Source organism: Primulina eburnea, chromosome 11, assembly GCF_022965805.1.
Source record: "Primulina eburnea isolate SZY01 chromosome 11, ASM2296580v1, whole genome shotgun sequence".
Lineage (NCBI taxonomy): Eukaryota > Viridiplantae > Streptophyta > Magnoliopsida > Lamiales > Gesneriaceae > Primulina > Primulina eburnea.
In genome coordinates this window covers 3429018-3449606 of record NC_133111.1, presented here as the reverse complement: position 1 = coordinate 3449606, position 20589 = coordinate 3429018, and the positions used below count along the sequence as shown (strand labels likewise).

The window sequence follows — 20589 nt, the reverse complement described above, 5'->3', positions numbered from 1 at the left end:
ATTTTATGGCAGGGAAATAAATATTATAAAAATAGAGTAATACTCCAGCTCCATCAAAATTGGATATTAAGTTTGTCTGTATTATTTTTATATAAATTAAATTAAAAAAAAAAGGAACTAACTATATTTTCTCTACTAGCTAGCTGATTATGTCCCCATTATAAGTTTCAATTTTATTTTCCGTGCCGACGAGACATGAACCTAATGATTAAGGTTGATGTTTTCGAGATTTGTTAGTCTCATGTTCGAAATCTAGTTGATTGTGAATAATTTTTCCACTTTATTTAGTAGATTGAGTTGTTTCTTTGTATTTTTTTTAAAGGTGTCAATTCGGGTGAGTTGAGTCGGGTTGAGCAACAGCATTATTCAAATATTGTTCAACCCGAACCCGAGCAAACCCGAAAACTCTCAACTCGAACCTGGACCCGATCAACCTGATTGTGAATTTTTTAAAATTATTTTTAAAGAAAATTAAATGAAATTCAAAAACATATAATAATATTTTAATTTAAACGCATAATAACAAAATATCCCTCGTATATATGATTTAAATTTGAAATTTTAATTGTAGAAAATAAAATAAATTTACTAAATCAAATAAACAATTATATAAACAATAAAAAAATGTACAAAATAAAGATTAAATTATGAAAATTTATTATATAAATATACAATAAATATTTTTTCAGACATACAATATATAAAAATGTAAGAAATATTTATTAATTATATTTATTTTATTTTTAAAAAAAGTAAAATTTTCGAGTCAATCCGAGCCCAATCCAACCCGATCATTTTTTTCGGGTCACTTGTCGTGTTCTATCCGATCTGACTCGAACCCGAAATCTCCAAACTCGAACCTGATTTTTTTTTGGCTTGAACCGTGACAGATTGGTGATTCATGTCTGATTTTGACACCCCTACTATTTTTGTCTGAGATAAACAAATATTGGGTCTGTTCTCAAGTCCTGTGTGTAATGGGGCATTTACATTATATATTTTTAATATGAAACAATAGCATATTTATATTCTAAAAAAATTATTTTTTGCTTGTATTAAATATATATTCAACTTTCCACGTTTAATGAATAATTTTACTAATATACCTATAATAATGTGCATGACTGTATAATTTTCGTTTTTTAGTATCATAAAATAAGAGTGTATTAGAAAATTTGTCACCATAGTTGTTTTCCAAATATGATTTAATTTATGTGAAAAACAAATGAGTAGTTCTCTTGTGAGATTGTCTCATAAATCTTTATCTGTGAGATGGGTCAACCCTAGCGATATTCACAATAAAAAATAACATTCTTATCATAAAAGGTAATATTTTTTTATGGATGACCCAAATAAAAGATTTGTCTCACAAAATACGACTTGTGAGATCGTCTCGCACGAATTTTTGACAAAACAAAGTAAACTATATAACTGGAACCGATGGAGTATATCATCACTGATTTGAACAATCTGGGATATATATGAGATAAATTGCAAATTTTCATCTTAGAGTTATGAAAATCATGAATTGAAAATCACTGGATTTTTTTCTAAAGCATAGCTGAAATCCCTTACTGGGAAATTAATTAGTTAAAAAATCACCTTACATTACGCTCATGGCTATATTTTTTTTGTAAAATATGAATGACCAAACATTGTCATATTATTTTGTAATTATAACTCGATCGCAATAAATTTGTTATGGTACATTTGCTTTTCGCGCGCATGTAAATATATACGTGAAATTATATTAACATTTTTTTAAAAATAAATAATAATAGAAATTCTTTTCAAATTCAAGGAAGATAATAAATATACATAATATTTATTACATTAAAATGGTTAAGTAAATCCCTTATGATACATTATATATATCTGGGTCGGTTATTGATAAAGTGAATAAATATGTCATTTCTTGAAATCTCTATTATAATTCAAAATTGCGGTGTAATGTGTATTCTCCCATGTTTCAGTCGTGGAATATGTAAAGTAAATAAAAAGAATAGATTTTTATTCAAGAATGAAATCTTATTGGAATTGTCCATATTTGATTCATCTTTCAAAATCCTACAACACCTCGGATATGATGAAGATAAATTGAAACAATATTTTGTAAATACGTAAGTATCTTGAATATGTGAACCAATTCTTTCTTTTCTAATCGGAAAGGACAAAAGAATGATCTTGTTGTTTCTTCGGTAATTTCTGATCTTTAATGGATCTTTCAGTGAGGTTGAACCAAGATGACGTTCAAATAATCTATCAGAGAAAAAAAAAATGAACGGATTTTGTAGAATTCCCAAGAAATTCTTCGATTTTAAAATGTTTCGAAATTCTTCGATTTTAAAATGGCCAATGTGTTTCGAATTGTTTGTTGAGATAGACAAAGTCAAGAAAGACTTCTTAAATTATTTTGGACATATAAAAGTTCAGAATCAAATCTTTTTAAGAAAAAAATCTTTTCTCATGATAACCAGCTCCAATCCCCTTGCATATTTTAACCTTTTCGACGTGCTACGTACACATTATTTACAATAAATAGATTTTGTGAATATTATTATTCCATGTCACACAGGCTGGCAAGGTGCAATTTATAATTAAAATAGTATTAAATCCATTTTTTTATTAATTATTTGCTTGAAGAATTGGGAATATTTATTAAAATCTGCGACTTCTCCAAGGTTCTTGCGTCGGGGTCCCATTTTTATTTTATAATACTGTATGTACATATTTGTGAAGAGTGATATTTACGTGGAAAGCAATGATGGGACAACTGCTGCACTTAATTACATTTTTTATAGTATGGAATTCAAGCATCTTACCGAACTTCGTTTATCCTTTGTTCATTGGATAAATGGAATACAATTTCATAATCTTAAGACAATTTCATGTTAATTTAGTTCAAACCCAGAGTGTTAAAATACGAGGTTAATTTAAAAAGAGCCGATTTTTATTTCATTCCGATGGATTTATTATCGTACAGACATATATACTATTAATTGTCCCACATCGATGGAATAATATTCATGGGACTTGCATATATGGGCTTGGACAATCCTCCCCCCTTGAGCTAGCTTTTGAGGTTGAGTTAGGTCCAAGTTCCAATCTTTACATGGTATCAGAGCCCGAGTTTCACCGTTATGTGTTGGACTGCCTATAATTAGGCCACCCGTTCTGCCCATAATTGGGTCATTTGTAAACTCCACGCTCCAGATGTTCATTCCTGGGCGTGAGAGGGGTGTGTTAAATGTCCCACATCGGTTAGATAAATAACCTTTGAGTGGCATATATTGGCTTGGACAATCCTCCCCCTTGAGCTAGCTTTTGGGGTTGAGTTAGGTCCAAGTTCCAATCTCAACATGGTATCAGAGCCCAGGTTCCACCGTTATGTTGTTGAATTGCCCACAAGACGTTGGACCTTGTAAACTTCACGCTCCAGATGTTCATTCCTGGACGTGAGGGGGGTGTATTAATTGTCCCACATCGGTGGAATAATATTCATGGGACTTGTATATATGGGCTTGGACAATCCTCCCCCCTTGAGCTAGCTTTTGAGGTTGAGTTAGGTCCAAGTTCCAATCTTTACATATACAACCATAACAACTGATCTCCCATCGGAAAAAGACAGCTAACTCAACACAACAGTTGGGGAATATACAGCTAGCTGCATCTGCACACACTCCTTTGAATCTACAGAAACACGCCGCTCAATTGGCATTGCTGGGGGCGCCTCATTTGGCACATGCGGGGAAGATCTCTAGCTCTCTCGTACACCTTTTGGAATTCCTCGCCTTGGTAGCCGCCTCCCTCCTGCTGTTGCTCCCTCAATGCCTGCTTGATGGCTTCGCATCGGCACTGCTCGTTCACATTGCGTAGTTCCTCGCAGCACTGCATCAGGGATTCGCGCTGCTCAGGGCGGTTCAGTGCCGGAACAAGGTCACTATCTTCTGAGTCGTCGTATAGGCCTCCTCCTCTTCCTTGTTGCAAGTACCTTTGGCAGGAGCGGAACCTATGACCTTGTAGCTGCTGTTGACACTGTTGGTGCCCAGGTCGATTGGTTTCATCGTCGATGGTGGTGGTGATGGTCGTGGTGTAGGTGTTGGCGGTGGCCAGGGATTGCATGGCCACAAGGAGAATCGACGCAAGTGAGAGATTCTTCGCCATGTTCTGTGGTGGAAATGGTAAGGTTTCTGTGGGTTAATGGAGTGAAATTTGGTGCTGCGATGAAGGGATTTTTATAGTATTTTTTTTGGTGGATTTGCATGGGATTTTACGTGTTGATCGACTAGAGAAACGTGGATGAGTGGCGTTTTCGAGCTTCCATGTCCGGTTTGCATGGCTTTTACGTGTCGATTTGATGACATAAATTAGAGCTGGTGGAAGAATTTTTCTGTACGAGGTGGCGTTTTCGAGCTTCCACATCCATGCAAGAGTTTTTATTTACATCCTTAACAGTTGCTGGTACTAATTAAAAACTCCATGCTTGTTTTCTAGTTTTTAAAAGATATAGAAATATACTTCAATATTTGCACTCTACGATCTGCATGTGAAATAACATCAACTTACGAACTAGAAATCCAACAACAAATTAATCTACCATCCTCATATTAATTAGGAAACAAATCTTACTCTCGCTAACATTCTGGTATATACATTGATCAATGAACTTCTGTTATCCCTTAAAAACAGTTGTACGTTTTATACTTGATTAAGGAAAACGATCAGTGTTAAATTGTTATTTCCTGAAAGAACTTGATGCAATTTGTTTCCCTCTCGTTACTATGGGAATCTGCTTGTATCTATTGGCAAGGAGAGAAAATTAAATTAAATTGTTAAAAGGTTTCCAAGAGTGTACGTAGCTATATGCTTTGGCTTAATAAAAGTGATGCCATAGTAAATATTATTAATGAAAGCTGTTGATGCATGCTCAATTTGAGTTAATTAGCATGGTAAAATAAATGGTTGATCTAATATGATCTTGATTCATGTGTCTTCTGAAGGCGGGAGGGCTGTTGCTGTAAAACATTGAAGATATTTGTGCTGTAAACATAAACAGGCTTAAGTCCGATATATAGGTTGAGATTGATCAATCAAAGTTCTTTGGCTGAACTCTTCATTTATTTCCTTGCAAAGGTATTTTTGATACCAAATATTAGCATAGCAACATTGTCGTTCCTATTTGGATATCAGATTCATGTTCAAAATAATAGTCAAGAATAGAAATAAAGTCGCTTAAAACAGAATAGAGCACAGCTCTTCCAATGAGATTGACATAGATTTTACCTGATTGCACTTTCCGTATGCTGACCATTGCCCAAGGCCTTCTGAGCGACGTATTAGCCCGTTTTCTGGACGACGGGAGGATGTTTACAGCAACACGAGATGGTCACCAAATACCTATTCACTATTTATAGCTAGAAAACCCATTGCAAATTCAGTAACCGTGCAATATGTGGCAAGAAAACCTGCTACAGATCACAGCAGAAATGGCCTTAGCCCTCATTTACAAGCTCAGAGGAAACCATTGCCGTTACAGGTAGGAAAGAAGTTTCGGAATCTGAGGATTGATCAACAACAAAACGGGACGAGTAATTAGCCTGCCCAGGCATCTTCAAGTGAAAGGCAGCAAAATTGGTGGCCAAGATCCCAGAGTGTAATTGGTCAACTTCATTCTGATGGCCATGAAGTTGAATATTTTGTACGTGGCTTGCAGAAAACCAATACCTTGTCAACAATAAAGTGGCAAATTACCCCATCATGTGTTGGTGAAAATGCTGTATTTGGTGTACAAAAGTAGCCCAAATTATATGAAAATTCGTCTGCTGTCAATGTCAATATTCTATCAAAGAGCATGCCTCCGTGAATGGTTCACACATTTGGTAAAAAAGATGATTCATTTTATGGAGGTTGATGATCTATGAACACGGGTTAACGTAGTTTTCTACTTTTCTTAGCTCTTTTGATACTTGGTTCTGACTTAAGATCGTGTTTGGTTGGACCGATGGGTTCATGATCTGGTGATCGGTTGTTTATGTAATGAAATTTGTGTCTCATACGTACCACAAACCTACGAACTTCGCATGTAGCAAGTTTCAATATCGAATGAAAAAAAAATTGTCTGTTGCTATCGTTATTAGCAATTAAATTTACTATGCCATTATGTTGTGTCCGAACATGACTCGTAAAATTGTGTTTTTGATTCTTTACGGAGCCGTTCATGACATACGTGACGAAAAAGGTACAATTTTTAAATGACATCACTTCAGAGGAAACTAAATCTATTTTCCAGGGAGTGGGATAATTTTATAAATTATACACAAGATCATTCTCTTTTACCTTTAATGTGAAGGTGAAGGGATGCATCTCTATCCACACACACGTAGATGAATGCAATATACTCTGAGTCTCGTCATCTCAAGACTACCGGAGGCGTTTGTCACAAGTCAAGATCCTATAACTTGCATGAGGTCCCTCGGATGTATCCCTCAATGATACATGCCAGCCAAGGGCGGTACCAATCGATTGAAGTTCATCCATTACGGAAAGAGAATCACGAATGTATACAAGTCCACCAGGCCTCAACATTCTATCCATTTCAAGCATGATGGTAGAGATATTGCATCTGAGATAGACAAGTCAACAAATATGTCCTAGTTTCAGTAAAATAAACAATAAATGCAGTTTCCGATTTGTGAGATGGTCAACATAGTGACAACGAACATCAAGAATTTCCACGTAATAATCAACTGCCAAAGTACTCTGTATATTTAAAAGTCAGAGCCTGATAAATATTATAAAATTGCAGGATTTCATCCAGAACAGATTATAAGATCCAGAAAGAAAGAAGTCACATGGAGCAAATAGAGTAGAAATAAAACTCACCTCTTTCTTTCAACAGAGAAAAGTCCTGCTGCGTGAATCAAGTCATAGGTTCTTGGGTATGTGTCGAATGGCTCACACCTGAAACATTGCGGGATTTTCATTATGCGATAACTGGTGTATTGCTATTTAAGAAAGTTTTTTTTTGACAATACTCAATAAATTTAAGCTTGTAAACAAAGATATGTGGGGAGTGCCGTGGCGTGGTGTTTGTGGTTAACGTACATAGGGGATGAACAGGAAAATCATAAACAAACATTTACCAGTCGTGCATGACACCAATGAGACCACGGTCATATATGACAGGCAATGTATTGGGCTCACTTGTAGGAATAACATTGAGCACCCAGCAATCCAAATTGTTTTCAATCAGTGCTGCTGCAAAACTGCCAGGTAAGAACTAAGTATCAATATCAAAACCCAGGAAAGCCAACTGATGGCAAGATATGTGGTCCTTCATATCATAAATTATGAAGGAGTGTGCTGTGAATAAAATGAAGGGAAAGAGTTACCCTCCAAAACCGGCTCTCATGTCCAACACGTTTCTAAGTTTGAACTTGTTCCAATGTAAAACACGGACATATCCTCCAATTATCTCTTTCCAGTATCTTGATTCTGCCCGGTAAAGCTCTTTCCTTGATATATAAGCATCAGATTTTATGCTCTGAAGCCTATCTGGAGGATTTTGCAGGCGTTCAGGCCAAGTAGCAATGTTAGAAGCATATCCTTCCTCAGGTAGGCGAGCTATACATGCCTTTAAATTAACATACCTAAAATATTTTGAAATGGGAAAAATTATACCATAAAACAAAGGTTAATTAAAATCTAGACGATGAACCTTAATTATCACGACAGAAAAACGTGATATCAGATACAATACCAAACATTGTCTGGGTCGTCGTTAGATTCACAGAGTGGGGGTTGCATTCCTTCCTCCCGCCTCAAATAGCAGCTGTTATTGAATGGCTTCTGCCATATTGCAATGTAACCTTCCTTCTTTACAAGGTTCCAACAAAGACGCGTGGTAAGGTTAATCATATCTGGAAACGTTAAATAAAACTGTGTTAAAAAAAGACTGCCAGTCGCTGATTATTTTGGAGGCAGGCATCCAAACCTGTTTACGCAAATGCAATTCAAATTCTAAGTGTCTCTATGAAACATTAATGATATGAGAACTCGATATTTTTCCTTTTTTTGTTGCACAAATGTAAATATCACACCAAGTTCAAAGGAGGGGACAAAAGCAAGGCCAGTCATGGGAAGATTTGGAAATGTTTTATTTCTTACCACGGAAGTCCAGAACCATTGGGATTTTAGTAGAAAGGCGTGCAAGTAATTTGGCAATAGGTCTTGATTCATACCAAAGTTTTAAGCATTTTACCTTTCCATTGCTCTTCAAGGACTACTTCATGCTTATAAACAGGCTGTGCTGCCCAAACAAAATATCCTCCTGCTCGAAGCAACCTGTTTACCTCAAGCAGCAATATCCCATCTATGAAACAACGCACAAACCATAAGCACTAACAGCAGTCATACTGATTTAATATATCTATTGAAGATCTTCCGGGAATAACCAAACAAAAGTGAACGTATTTTGCATTTGAACGAAAATTCTAATCACAGAATCGCCCGCATTATACAACCACAGTCAATCAACAAACAACAAGGCAAAGCATTTCTATGACTTGATGCTCAAAAGCACAAAACTGATTCATATATCTTATCATTACACTGAAAATATTAACAATTTCATTTTCACACTTTATCAACTTTCTAAAAATCACAATGGCTGAAGAAGTAACCATACTGTTAAGATTGGAACTTGGACCTAACTCCACCCCAAAAGCTAGCTCAAGGGGGAGGATTGTCCAAGCCAATATATGCCACTCAAAGGTTATTTATCCAACCGATGTGGGACAATTAACACACCCTTCTCACGTCCAAGAATAAACATCTGGAGCGTGGAGTTTACAAATGACCCAATTATGGGCAGAACGGGTGGCCTAATTATAGGCAGTCCAACACATAACGGTGAAACCCGGGCTCTGATACCATGTTAAGATTGGAACTTGGACCTGACTCAACCCCAAAAGCTAGCTCAAGGGGGAGGATTGTCCAAGCCAATATATGCCACTCAAAGGTTATTTATCCAACCGATGTGGGACAATTAACACATACCATCTCGAGTCCAGTTGATTCTACACCTCGAACAATGAATCAAGTCAAATGACTGACTTGGATAAAGTAAACGTCTAGTTGCAAATGCAGCCACCATCGCAGGCACGCCACGTTCAAGTGCAAATTGAATCTGATTCTCGTGAACATCTTTTGGAGCTATAGAAAGCGTAATTACATTCCGTGACATTAGATAAGCGCCAAAGCTTGCAACACCACAACCAACATCCAAGACAACTCGAGTGTGTCGACCAAATGCAATTTCAGGGATCATCTAAATAATACGAGCAAAAAAGAGAGTTTCAAATCTAATTTTGGTTCTGTTTAGGCCATAGCCTATTTCTCATATTTCGACGTTGGCGGATAGAAATTTATAACATCTAAACACCTTCTGAATCTGATCCAAGTAAGGATCAGCTCCATGAATGAACTGAGTGCCACCTCCAGGAAACTTGAACTTCTTCTTGTCAACCACAATCCAATTCTGACCTCCTTTGTCCTCAGCTAATCTGGCATGAGGAACATTGCTAAACCAGACCTGTAGAGAATAATCAGTTGTAGAAGATTTCCAAAAAGTCTAAATAATTATGACTCTCATGTGCACTCCGAAAGAATCCTAACAGCTCTCAAAATCATCACATGAATTTGGATCACAAGTCAAGTAGTCACTGCACCTATATCTAAATCTGTATTTAGGCTTGATACATATCAAGCTACGTATCATGCATAAGAGAAAAAGGTGCTTGGCTAAACCGAACGTTCAAGGAGACTATGACTGTTTCACTTTCTGAGAAAGAACCCAAATTTAACATAAATCCAATCTTAAAGAACAAAAAACCCAGTCTTTCAAAACAGAGAGCCAAAAAGAGGAGAAAAAACATTGAGAAAAATATTGGTAAGCAAAGACAAAACATAACCTCATCTCTACTTCTGGGCCAGGGAATCGGAGTTTTGTACCCTTTAGGAGCAGGGATCAAACAATTTAAACCCTCTCCCTTTTCCGGGCAATGCCGCTCAAATTTCTCCCCTCTTCCCGTCGAGTTCAACTTCCTAATTGTTTTCTCATTGTCCAAACAAGGTATATAGTCACTCATACTCTCCGCACACATCGGAAACTTCTTAATCCGAACCCTAATCTCACCCTCTCGCTCTAAACCAGGAGTCTCATTGGCCCTCGTCCAATTCTCCAACACCTCAGGATCATACTCTCCCACCTCAAAATCATCCGTCATCCTACCGTTCTCATCCACCACCCCCATCCTCAATAAAGACGGAGGTTTCGGCGCCTTCAGCTGCGGCAGACGAGGAGGAGTCGGTGAAATCGCATTTTCCTTCATTCTTGATGCAGGAGGCGACACCGTCTCATTTAAATTCGACGACAGATCAAAGGTTTTGTTCAAATTGGGAGAAAGGGCGATCGTAGACGAAGTCGGCGGCAATTCACGGTTCTCCTGAAAGGTGAAGAACGAAAGCTGCTGGGAAAAGGATACATCAGAGAAGCGCTTGCCCAAGTAGAAGAAAACGACGGAAACAAAAAGAAAAGCAGATATCTTGATCAGAGCCGATGATCCTCCGCCATTCTTCATCTTCAAAACTGTAGTGATTCAATGGAAGCAAGGGAGAAGAAGAAGGTGTGGTGAAGATTGATTGAAGTAGAAGAAAGCTAAACGTTGGTTCTCGGGTGTTCTGTTCTCGAAGCCACGTTCTATGATCATTCAGTTGCCTTCTTCAATTACTCCACAGTTAATTCAAATTATTTAACTAATTTACATTTTTCCAAATTCCTAAATGGAAAAATATATAATTTAAACAAAAAAAAAAAAAAAAAACAAGCATAGCTAGCTATATTGGATTATTCTTGATAATCTAATGCAAAATAAAAAATAAATTTGTACCGAATAATATATATCATCACAGAATGCACCGTGAGTGAAAATGATTTTGAATTTTTTTTTATAAAATTGCATACTTTTATGAAAAAAAATATCATACTAATTTTTTTAAACATTTACAAATACTACTTTATGATTAAAAACAAAAATTATTAATGTATTGATTTAAATGATCAATTTTTTCAAAATATTAAACTTAGATTACATTCAAACTATTTTGAAGTCGAATTATTTGATCGAAACCATCCTACCTCGAAAAATATGCCATTTCTGATCTAAGGGAGGCCTCCTGCTCCGAATAAGCTGTGTTTAGACGTTGATGTTGAGTTTGATGAAGGTAGAAACTTTTTCAGTGGTGGGGCTGTGATCCGAGATAATAATAGTAGAGTTTTGGGAGCTTCGGCTCGCATTATTCGTCATCCAAGATTGGTGAAAGTTATGGAGTTACGTGCCATCAGGTTCGGTATGGAGTTTTGTTTGAATCTTGGTCTCCATGATATTATTTTCTCATATTCGATGCTTGTTGTTCAAGCTATTAGCAACTCCCTAGTTGACCTGGGTCCGAGTGGAGTGCTCGCATTCGACATACTCAACTTGTTGAAGTCAGATACTTTCTTATTTACCAACCACATGTCGAGATCGGCCAATCGGGTTGCTCATCGGATGGCTCGTGAAGCTTTTGATGTTTCTTCTTTTATCGTATGGTGTTCTGGTGATATATCAGCTTGATTACTTAATACTGTAAATCAAGATATTATGAAGTAATGCATTTGTTTTACTTTAAAAAAAAAAAAACTAATTACCTATAATGTAGGGGCCTCTCAATATAATGACATCATGTGTCATAAAAATGAAATTTGAGATCTTATAAATCTCCCACCCTATATAAAGAAAAGAGAAAAAAAATTACCTTTAATGCATTCTTTTGGTTCCACACGTGCTGGTTCTCTTTTGACAAAAACTTGTGTGAGACGGTCTTACGGGTCATATTTATGAGACGGATCTCTTATTTGGGTCATCTATGAATAAGTATTACTTTTTATGCTAAGAGTATTACTTTTTATTGTGAATATGAGTAGGGTTGACCCGTCTCACGGATTAAAATCCGTGAGACGGTCTCACATGAGACCTACTCCTCTCTTTTACCCGCAATAAAGAGGGTTCTTCTTTAGATTTCGAGACTCAAGTTTGATCATCATTTGATATTTTTTTTAAGAAGTGGACCGAGAATGGAAACGAACTTAATTTAATTTACAATAACATAAAAAAAACCAATAAAAAATTAAAGGATCAAACCTTTAATACAAAAACTTTCAAGAAATCATATACCAAATTTTATATCATGTGCATGAAGATGACTGTCTATCTATACCATCCTCAAGTTGTTCCTTCCTTTAATAATAGAATAAGTTTTTTTTAGACGGTCTCACGAATCTTTATACGTAAGACGGATCAACTCTAATGATATTCACAATAAAAATTAAAAAGTAATACTCTTAGCATAAAAAATAATATTTTTTCATGGAGGACCCAAATAAAAGACTCGTCTCACAAAATACGACTCGTGAGACCGTCTCACACAAGTTTATATATATATATATATATATATATATATATATATATATATATATATATATATATATATAAATCTTGAAATTTTATTATTCTCTAAGCTTAAATTACTGTGTTTATTTATATATCCATACCTAACATGTAAACACGAGATAAAGCTAGTTGTAGGGAAGGTAGCCCATCACCTATTTGTGACAAGTAACTTGCTCATACAGCCTTGCCCCATAAAAAGGCCACATGATTTGGGACCAAGAATCCCCACTTGGCAAACAGGGGGAATGAAAATGGGCAGCATCAACAAAAATATAAGTGGGTTTCAAATGCCTTTGCACTATCCAAAATACACTAAAAATGAGTACCAAGAGATGCCGGAATGGATGCTGGATAGGCTGTTGGCTGAGTACGGGTTGCCTGCAATTGGTGACTTGGCTCACAAGCGCGATTTCGCAATGGGCGCATTTCTTTGGCCTACTAACAACAAATCTTTCCATCACCACTCCAAAAATAGCAAAGAGGCCGTCGATCTTCTCAAGAAAAAGAACGACTAAATACACGATATCATGAATTTTTATTTTGATTTTGGTGTCTAGATTTTCTGATATAATTGATATAAAAATTAAGTTAAGCTCAAACCATGTTTGACTTTTCTTATTTTTACATCTATTATTATGTTGAAAGGATGTGTGCTAGTTGAACAATTCAAAGAAAAATTCGATTCAAAATCTCGGTTTTCTTTGGGTTTTGAGATTGGAATGGAGCCACTCGAGAAGTCAATTTTCAGCAACATAGATGGGCCTAACCCGTGTGGTCCTGGCCGTAGGCCCAAGATTTGATAGAGGGCCCCAATCGATACAATCATACCAACTAATCAACCAAGGTTAACGAAAATTAATTATCGAGGGACCCATATGCAAATTTCAGTACTTTTGGGGTCCAATTTAAAAATCCAAGCCAACATTAACCACTGAAAAATCTTGAGGTCAATCAATCACTCGCTCACTATAACTAAGATCCATTAAAATTTCTCCAGATCGTCGAATATTATTTTGAGGGAGACAAATGATATTTACAATCTGGTCATATGAAATACGAAATCAAATTTATATAAACTTACTTGACATCGCATTTTTATATATCTAGACAAAAGATTTCACACGCGATCAAACTTGTCTAGTTTTCTTTTAGTATTTCTCCTTAGAGTTCAAGTGTACGGCTATTGAAAAGAGCTTGAACTGTCCGAGAATGCTCGGATTCTTTTAATAAAATAATGAAAATTGTGAAATGACTCCAAAGATTTTCAATTTAGACCATTTTCATAAGAGAATATTATTCTTTTTGTTAAATATAAAATATTAATAAAGAAAATTAAAAAAAAAAAAACCCTTTAGACATATAGAATTTTTTTTAAAAATAGGAGATATCTATGGGAAAATTTGTAAAATACCTTCAGTCAACTATTTAATTAAAAAAATGACATTTTCATGTGTATTTGAAAAAAAAATTCATTTTTTTAATTAAATAATTGAAGAGTGTATCTCATGTGAGACCGTCTACGGATCTTAATTTGTGAGACGAGTCAATCCTACAGATATTCACAATTAAAAGTAATACTCTTAGCTTAAAAAATAATAATTTTTCATTGATTACCCGAATAAGAGATCCGTCTCACAAATATTACATGTAACATTGTCTTGTACAAATTTTTGCCATAATTGAACTAGATTAAAATAAGAAAAATAAAATGCCCCAATACCTACAATTGTATGAGTCACCCATTAATATCCTGATTGGCTTATCTATTGACCAAAAACAGAAGACAGAGATTAATCATCACTTGTCATCAAACCCTTACTCTCTCGACACGTGTCGCTTCATAAGGGCAATGTCGTCTAAAAGCCTCTGGGTCCCACAGAGAGACACGTGACAAGGAATAAATGAACGCAAGGACACAATGGTCAGCGGGAGCTCCTTCACGCCTTCCAGAAACTTCTTCGAATTCCTGGCCAAGAATCGTCGAAAGATCTACGGTTCATAAGCCGACACTTGTAAACAGTCCACGTGATCATCCTACGTAGCACTCGTATTAGCCCAGAAATTGATACGACAATTTTAGTGTTTGCTTTGCTTTTCCAGTTTTCCATTTTCAACACAGATTCAGTATTCGCTTCTAGAAATCCATAGATTAGGTAGAGAGTATTGATATTTTGATCAAGAATTTGGTGGTACAATATCTCGGGGAATGAATCTACGTGGGGAAGGAGTTGGAGAAAGTGAGAGGAAGGAGAATGAGAAATTGGTGCTGATGTGGGGGTATTTACCGGGAGCGTTGCCGCAAAGGTCGCCGCTTCTTTCTCCGGTTCCCGTACGGCTGCCCCCCGGCGCTGGGAATTCTTGGAAGGATGTTTGTGGTGGTGGCTGTGGTTTTGCCATGGCCATTTCAGGTTTTCTTTTGCCTTGGAATCTTCTTCTTCTTGATATAAAATAAAAAAATCAGTTGGGTTTCTTTGTTTTTTCTGTTTTTCTTTCAAATTTTTCGAAGGGTACTTGACATGCATAGCTTATGTTCTTCAGTTTCTGTACAACGCTTTTCTGATTTATCAAGATCTTTATCTATATTTTTGAGTGAAACTGACAAGATTGAAATTTGTAAGCATTTTTGGCATCAAGCTTCAATGAAATCTGCAAAATGCAGGCCTCAAGATATACTTATACTATATTATAGGTTCATTTCCAAAGTTTATGTTTCATATTTTGAGATTAAAGTCAACGGGAATCTTTCAAAAAATTTAGTTGATACACGGATGAAAATCTTGGATATAAGCGACCTATTGTTTACCCAAGATTTTACTAAATACTGGTTTAATTACATTTTTATTTTGTTTTTCTAACTTGAAATCTACTGTTATAAACGTTCGGACTTCTAATCTTGCAAAATTGATGGTGGTAGATCCCGGGAAGCTCATTACATGGGGATCTACAGATGATTTAGGCCAAAGCTACGTGACATCAGGAAAACATGGGGTAGTGCGACATATTGTTTTGCTTTGTTGATTTGCCTCTTCAGTTTCTTCTTTTTTTAACCTGTGTATTCACCGATAATTTTTAAGGAAATGCCAGAGCCTTTTCCACTTCCGACAGAGGCCTTAATAGCGAAAGCTGCTGCTGGTTGGGCGCATTGTGTGGCTGTAACAGGTAGGCTTAATCCGATTTTCAGTATTGAAGTAGTGAACAACGTGTTACGTTGTTTGCCTATAGTTCTCTCTCTTTATCTGGTAATGAACTTATATTAAAGAATAAAGATTAAAGCAAAGCACACAGAACCATATTCTTTAGAATTTAGATGTACAAGTAAAGTTATATCACACAGCATCAACTATGTAACAAAGATTAAAAAAAAAAAAATCATCTGTTTGATGTATGATTATTGCATTGAATTTCATCCAAAATTCACAAACCCTGCATTTTAGGCAGTGCCTCCATATGTTCCCCGCTGACTCCCATTTTTGGTTGGGTTTGGAAATGCAATAACATGGTTGTTGAAAACTTTATAGCGGATTAAAGTAAAATGAATCCGAGATTAGCTGTGCATGTAATTGTTTTTCTTGGTTCATATATTTCTGTTGCATCATAAACCGACTCAGCGCAAATGGTCAAAAGCAGAGGGTGCAGAAGTTTACACTTGGGGGTGGAAAGAATGTGTTCCTTCTGGAAAGGTCTTTGGTGACACTGCAACAGGATTAAGCACAGAGAAGGACGTCTTTGAGAAACACAACTTATTGGTGGCTGATCAAGGTATTTCCTGTAAAAAGTCTTGCATTCTAGTTACACGGATTAAAATGTTGAAGAGTGGCTCCATTACAGTGAGCCCTCGGTCTCAGGGGTCAAAATCCAGAGGTGGGACAGTGTCTGGTGGAGATATGAAAGGTGGGGATGAACCTACGAAGCGAAGAAGAATATCCCCGGCTAAACAGGTAGCTGAAAGCTCAACATCTGGTGATGAAACTCTCTCAGCCTTTCCATGCTTGGTGACACTTAGCCAAGGTGTAAGGATAGCTACTGTTGCTGCTGGTGGTCGACATACTTTAGCATTGTCAGGTAAATTGTTGTCACATTACTTCATTGCAACATGTTGCTCAGGGAATTTAATAACAGGAGAGCTGTAATCTTGTATATTTTTCCTAAGTTTCAGATGTAGGACAGGTGTGGGGTTGGGGCTATGGGGGTGAAGGACAGCTGGGATTGGGTTCTCGGATCAGAATGGTGTCGTCTCCTCATCCTGTGCCATGCATTGATTTGTCCTTCTCCAAAGATCGCTCCATGGCCCTTTCTCGTGGAAGCATGGGTTCAGAGGGTCAAGGTTTTAGAGTTCCTGGAAGTTATGTAATATCCATTGCATGTGGAGGTCGACATAGTGCAGTAATTACAGGTATGGTCTTATTACGTTTTCTGTCATACACCGCCTGCTTTGATTTTTACAATATCGTGACTATGCTAAATGATTTTTTTATCATTGTGCTCACGAGTCAATGCAATTAATTGTGTGATATATCCTCTTTACAACTAGATAATACGTCAAGGTTTTTTTGTTGCCACCATCTTCTTCCTGGTTGGTAATAACGAATAACTTTCTTGTAAACCTCCATCTGAACTCTTGGGTATTTACGCATGGATGTTTTGATGTGATATTTTGGTGAACAGATGCTGGTGCAATATTAACTTTTGGTTGGGGATTGTACGGACAGGTGAGATCTCAGCTTTCTTGCGATTTTCAAATGAGTTTTATTTGGTCTTGTTAGTTTATGTACATCCTACATATACAAATAAAAGTCTAATATGCCAGTTTTGCAGTTTCTATGAGTTATGTAGAAGATGGTCGGATGATTTTGACTTCGCTTCTAACGTCGATTTGTGAGGCGGCTTAGACGTACTTATTCATTTGTGTCATATATTCACTGTTTACCCCTCATCATTTGACTTAATACATATATTGGCTACCTCTTAAAATCTTCATCTGATGTTGATATGCTAAGTTAGTGTGGTTCAAACAATTTGTTTTCTCAATTTAATTCTTAGTTTTGTTCTTTTGGTCCATTTATCAACTCTCATCTCATTGTTTTGCATGACCGATTAAGCACAAATTCATTCTTATGGAATACTGTTTCATAATGCAGTGTGGTCAAGGAAGTACAGATGACGAGCTAAGCCCAACCTGTATATCTTCCTTACTTGGCATTAAGATAGAAGGGGTAGCAGCGGGACTTTGGCATACTGTCTGCATATCTGCTGATGGTGATGTTTATGCTTTTGGGGGAAATCAATTTGGTCAGTTAGGAACTGGCACAGATCAAGCTGAGGTATTGTTTCAACTTCCTTTTGATTGTACTGAAAACTTCAAAGCGACACATATCATGAATTTTGATAATCTTGATGCATAATCACCCACTGATGGAAAGTGTTGTATGAATTTTCTGTGGAATTCCAACAATACTGTTGTCTCGTTAGAATTTTATTACTTCGAAAGTAGAAACATTGCTTCCAAAATAACTAAATAGGGTTTCACATTCTTGAGTTTTGACGCATTTTAATTCTGGTCATGGAATATTTTTTACTTCTTGACTCACAACTAATTCAGTATTTCATTTTGTTGAAATGCCTTCAGACTTTGCCTCGACTGCTGGATGCTCCATCTTTGGAAAATGTGCACGTGAAAACTGTATCTTGTGGAGCTCGTCATTCTGCCATTCTCTCAGGTATGGTATGTAAATCATCAAGCAAGTAAAGTCATGTAGAAATCTTGAAGATTTCTTATATGGAGCATTTTTTATTGACTTTCTTTTTCAAGTGAAATTATAAAGATATAATCCACATCGTTCAGTAAATGTTCCATAATGGTGTCACGCATGTCAACCGCTGCAAGCTTTATAGAATTTAGATGATTCAAATTTCAAACAAAATGTTAATTTTTCCTGCTCAAAGGCAACACATCCAAAGAAAATTTCAAATTGATAAGCATTAAAATGAGTCCTGATTGTCCTCGTTAACTCCCAATGAAATATGCATTCAAAGATTTACCTTCCTCAGCTGCCGGAACACGTGAAAGAACTACAATTGTGTTATGTTGAAGGATTTGGATTAATGAAGAAACTGAACTTGGTGTAATTTCCGTAGGATTCAACTCCATGTTGGAAACTTAATAACTTGGGATTCGCACCCCAACAATTTTGTTTTCCTTAATCACGGATCTGAAATCATTGGAAATTTGTTTAATTACATCATGAGAAGAAATAGTTGTCACTGAAGAAAATTTCATTGTGTAGCATACAAATTCGCCTACACGTTGAAACAAGCTAGAATGATGCCACTGTTAAAATTTGAGGTCATGAAGAGTTGGAACACACGAGTGATGCATTTTGATCTACATAAAGCAAAGAAGATCAAAAGCAAACTGTTTATTAAATCGAATGTGTACTCGTACTCGGAACTATATGCAAGCTTCTTCTCTGATTAACATCTAGTCCAGTCTATTCTTTATTTGGCAACATATGCTTGTGTGATAAAACCACGTTGAGCTTCATTTCTCACTGGTAGTGCCTTTCTGATTCACCAACTCTTTCTTTTCACTTTGTGCAGAGGATGGAAAAGCATTTTGCTGGGGTTGGAACAAGTATGGTCAGGTACAGTCTCCAACTTTTGGCGTAGTATACAAGGATCAAACAATAATAACAACAATTTTCCTTAAGATATTCAACATTTGATGTATTTCATTACCATACGCAAAGATTCTATACAGTTTAGTATATCAACAACCATATAGACAATGCAGTTACATATGCTACACGGATACATTGCAATCCAACTAGTTTTACATGATCCTGCAGCTTGGATTAGGTGATGTGATCGACCGCAATGTCCCTTGTCAAGTTTTAACGGACGGATGCATCTCGAAAAATATAGCATGTGGCTGGTGGCATACTCTACTGCTTGCTGAATCACCAGACTGAATATCTTCCTCCTGGTCGCCACAGTTTTGATAGTTTAGAAAGTTTCCTTTCCATTGTCATTAACATATGTCCAAGTTCTATGTATACGTACGTACAATAGCTTTTGTACATATACTTGTATTCATTTGATGACTATTCCTTAGTGGTTGAGGCCTGCTACAGTTTAACAATTCCACTGTACTGATGAATTCTTCTGCTATGTTGGCACTGATCAGCCATGCCATGTACATTGTGTCATATGTGCCAAAAATGTATAATTTGAGATACGAAAATATGTTTTAATATTTTTGAAAAATGGTTGCAATGGACCGTGATTCAGTGGTATCCCACAATTTACATTTTTTTATTTAGAAAATAGGCTTAACTTTTTAGAGATTAGGTCTCTTGAGAGACGGTCTCATGAATCTTTATTCATGAATTTTTATATGTAAGACGGATCAGTTCTACTGATATTCACAATAAAAAATAATACTCTTAGCATAGAAATCAATACTTTTTCATGGATGATCCAAATAAGAGATATGTCTAGTTCTCACAAATATGACCCGTGAAATCGGTTCACACAAGTTTTTGCCTTTTTTAAATACTTCTTTATAACATAAACGATACATTAAAAGTTTTTGTGATTCTTTTATTAACGGTTTATGTATCGGATTTCATTCACCCCATGGATGGGAATTAGTGATTGGTTTTGTCTACAAGTATTTTGGATTTGTTCATAATGATCAAATCATATCTGATTTTGTTACTATTTTTTCAGTTATTCTCGATATTATTTTAAATATTAGATTTTCTGTTATTTAAATCGTGTATCCCGTCTCTTGTAGCTATGTATCATTACATTTTGTTTCTTCCACAACATGATGACAAAACTTATGGTTTTCTTGATAAAAATGTTTAAAATGTCAAACAAATTAAACAATGGTGATAAATCTGGGAAATAATTTATTTGTGATGACTCGTTATAACATGTTCTCATATGAAATTAAAATCCAAGCCATGGTCTGGTGCCAAAGTTCAACAACCTCGTAAATTCTTAATTAGATCGAAGCCATGTTCCATCTCCTACT

General features: G+C 36.1%; 3 protein-coding genes across 8 annotated transcripts; 1 reads left to right on the top strand and 2 right to left on the bottom strand.

The window, feature by feature from the left end:
- Positions 1 to 2958: 2958 nt before the first annotated feature.
- LOC140805033 (2S seed storage albumin protein-like) lies at positions 2959 to 4191 on the bottom strand. The gene is made up of 2 exons (XM_073161213.1): positions 3596 to 4191; positions 2959 to 2992 (listed from the first exon to the last, which is right to left on the bottom strand). Exon 1 carries the CDS (start codon positions 4162 to 4164, stop codon positions 3691 to 3693), a length of 474 nt encoding a protein of 157 aa, XP_073017314.1. The 5' UTR covers positions 4165 to 4191; the 3' UTR covers positions 2959 to 2992; positions 3596 to 3690.
- Positions 4192 to 4915: 724 nt separating this feature from the next.
- LOC140804417 (probable methyltransferase PMT11) lies at positions 4916 to 10786 on the bottom strand. 3 transcript variants are annotated; one of them, XR_012112174.1, is made up of 11 exons: positions 9972 to 10786; positions 9443 to 9592; positions 9058 to 9328; positions 8261 to 8371; positions 7760 to 7919; positions 7392 to 7649; positions 7143 to 7265; positions 6883 to 6960; positions 6337 to 6622; positions 5284 to 5724; positions 4919 to 5175 (listed from the first exon to the last, which is right to left on the bottom strand). XR_012112174.1 is itself a non-coding variant. In XM_073160431.1 (9 exons), the coding sequence occupies exons 1-9, from the start codon at positions 10638 to 10640 to the stop codon at positions 6421 to 6423; spliced, it is 2022 nt and encodes a 673-aa protein (XP_073016532.1). In that variant the 5' UTR covers positions 10641 to 10786; the 3' UTR covers positions 6245 to 6420. The 3 variants fall into 3 exon arrangements, 1 of the variants encoding a protein (XP_073016532.1); XR_012112173.1 differs by having other exon boundaries at positions 4916 to 5724; XM_073160431.1 differs by lacking the exons at positions 4919 to 5175; positions 5284 to 5724 and having other exon boundaries at positions 6245 to 6622.
- Positions 10787 to 14565: 3779 nt separating this feature from the next.
- On the top strand, positions 14566 to 19783 carry LOC140805705 (ultraviolet-B receptor UVR8-like). 4 transcript variants are annotated; one of them, XM_073161986.1, is made up of 11 exons: positions 14578 to 14959; positions 15466 to 15539; positions 15626 to 15710; positions 16176 to 16310; positions 16380 to 16613; positions 16702 to 16944; positions 17217 to 17260; positions 17690 to 17872; positions 18178 to 18268; positions 19149 to 19192; positions 19397 to 19783. In XM_073161986.1, exons 1-11 carry the CDS (start codon positions 14758 to 14760, stop codon positions 19517 to 19519), a joined length of 1458 nt encoding a protein of 485 aa, XP_073018087.1. In that variant the 5' UTR covers positions 14578 to 14757; the 3' UTR covers positions 19520 to 19783. The 4 variants fall into 4 exon arrangements, with proteins under 4 accessions (XP_073018086.1, XP_073018087.1, XP_073018088.1 ...); XM_073161987.1 differs by having other exon boundaries at positions 14584 to 14959; positions 16179 to 16310; XM_073161988.1 differs by having other exon boundaries at positions 14589 to 14959; positions 16179 to 16310; positions 16708 to 16944.
- Positions 19784 to 20589: the final 806 nt, after the last annotated feature.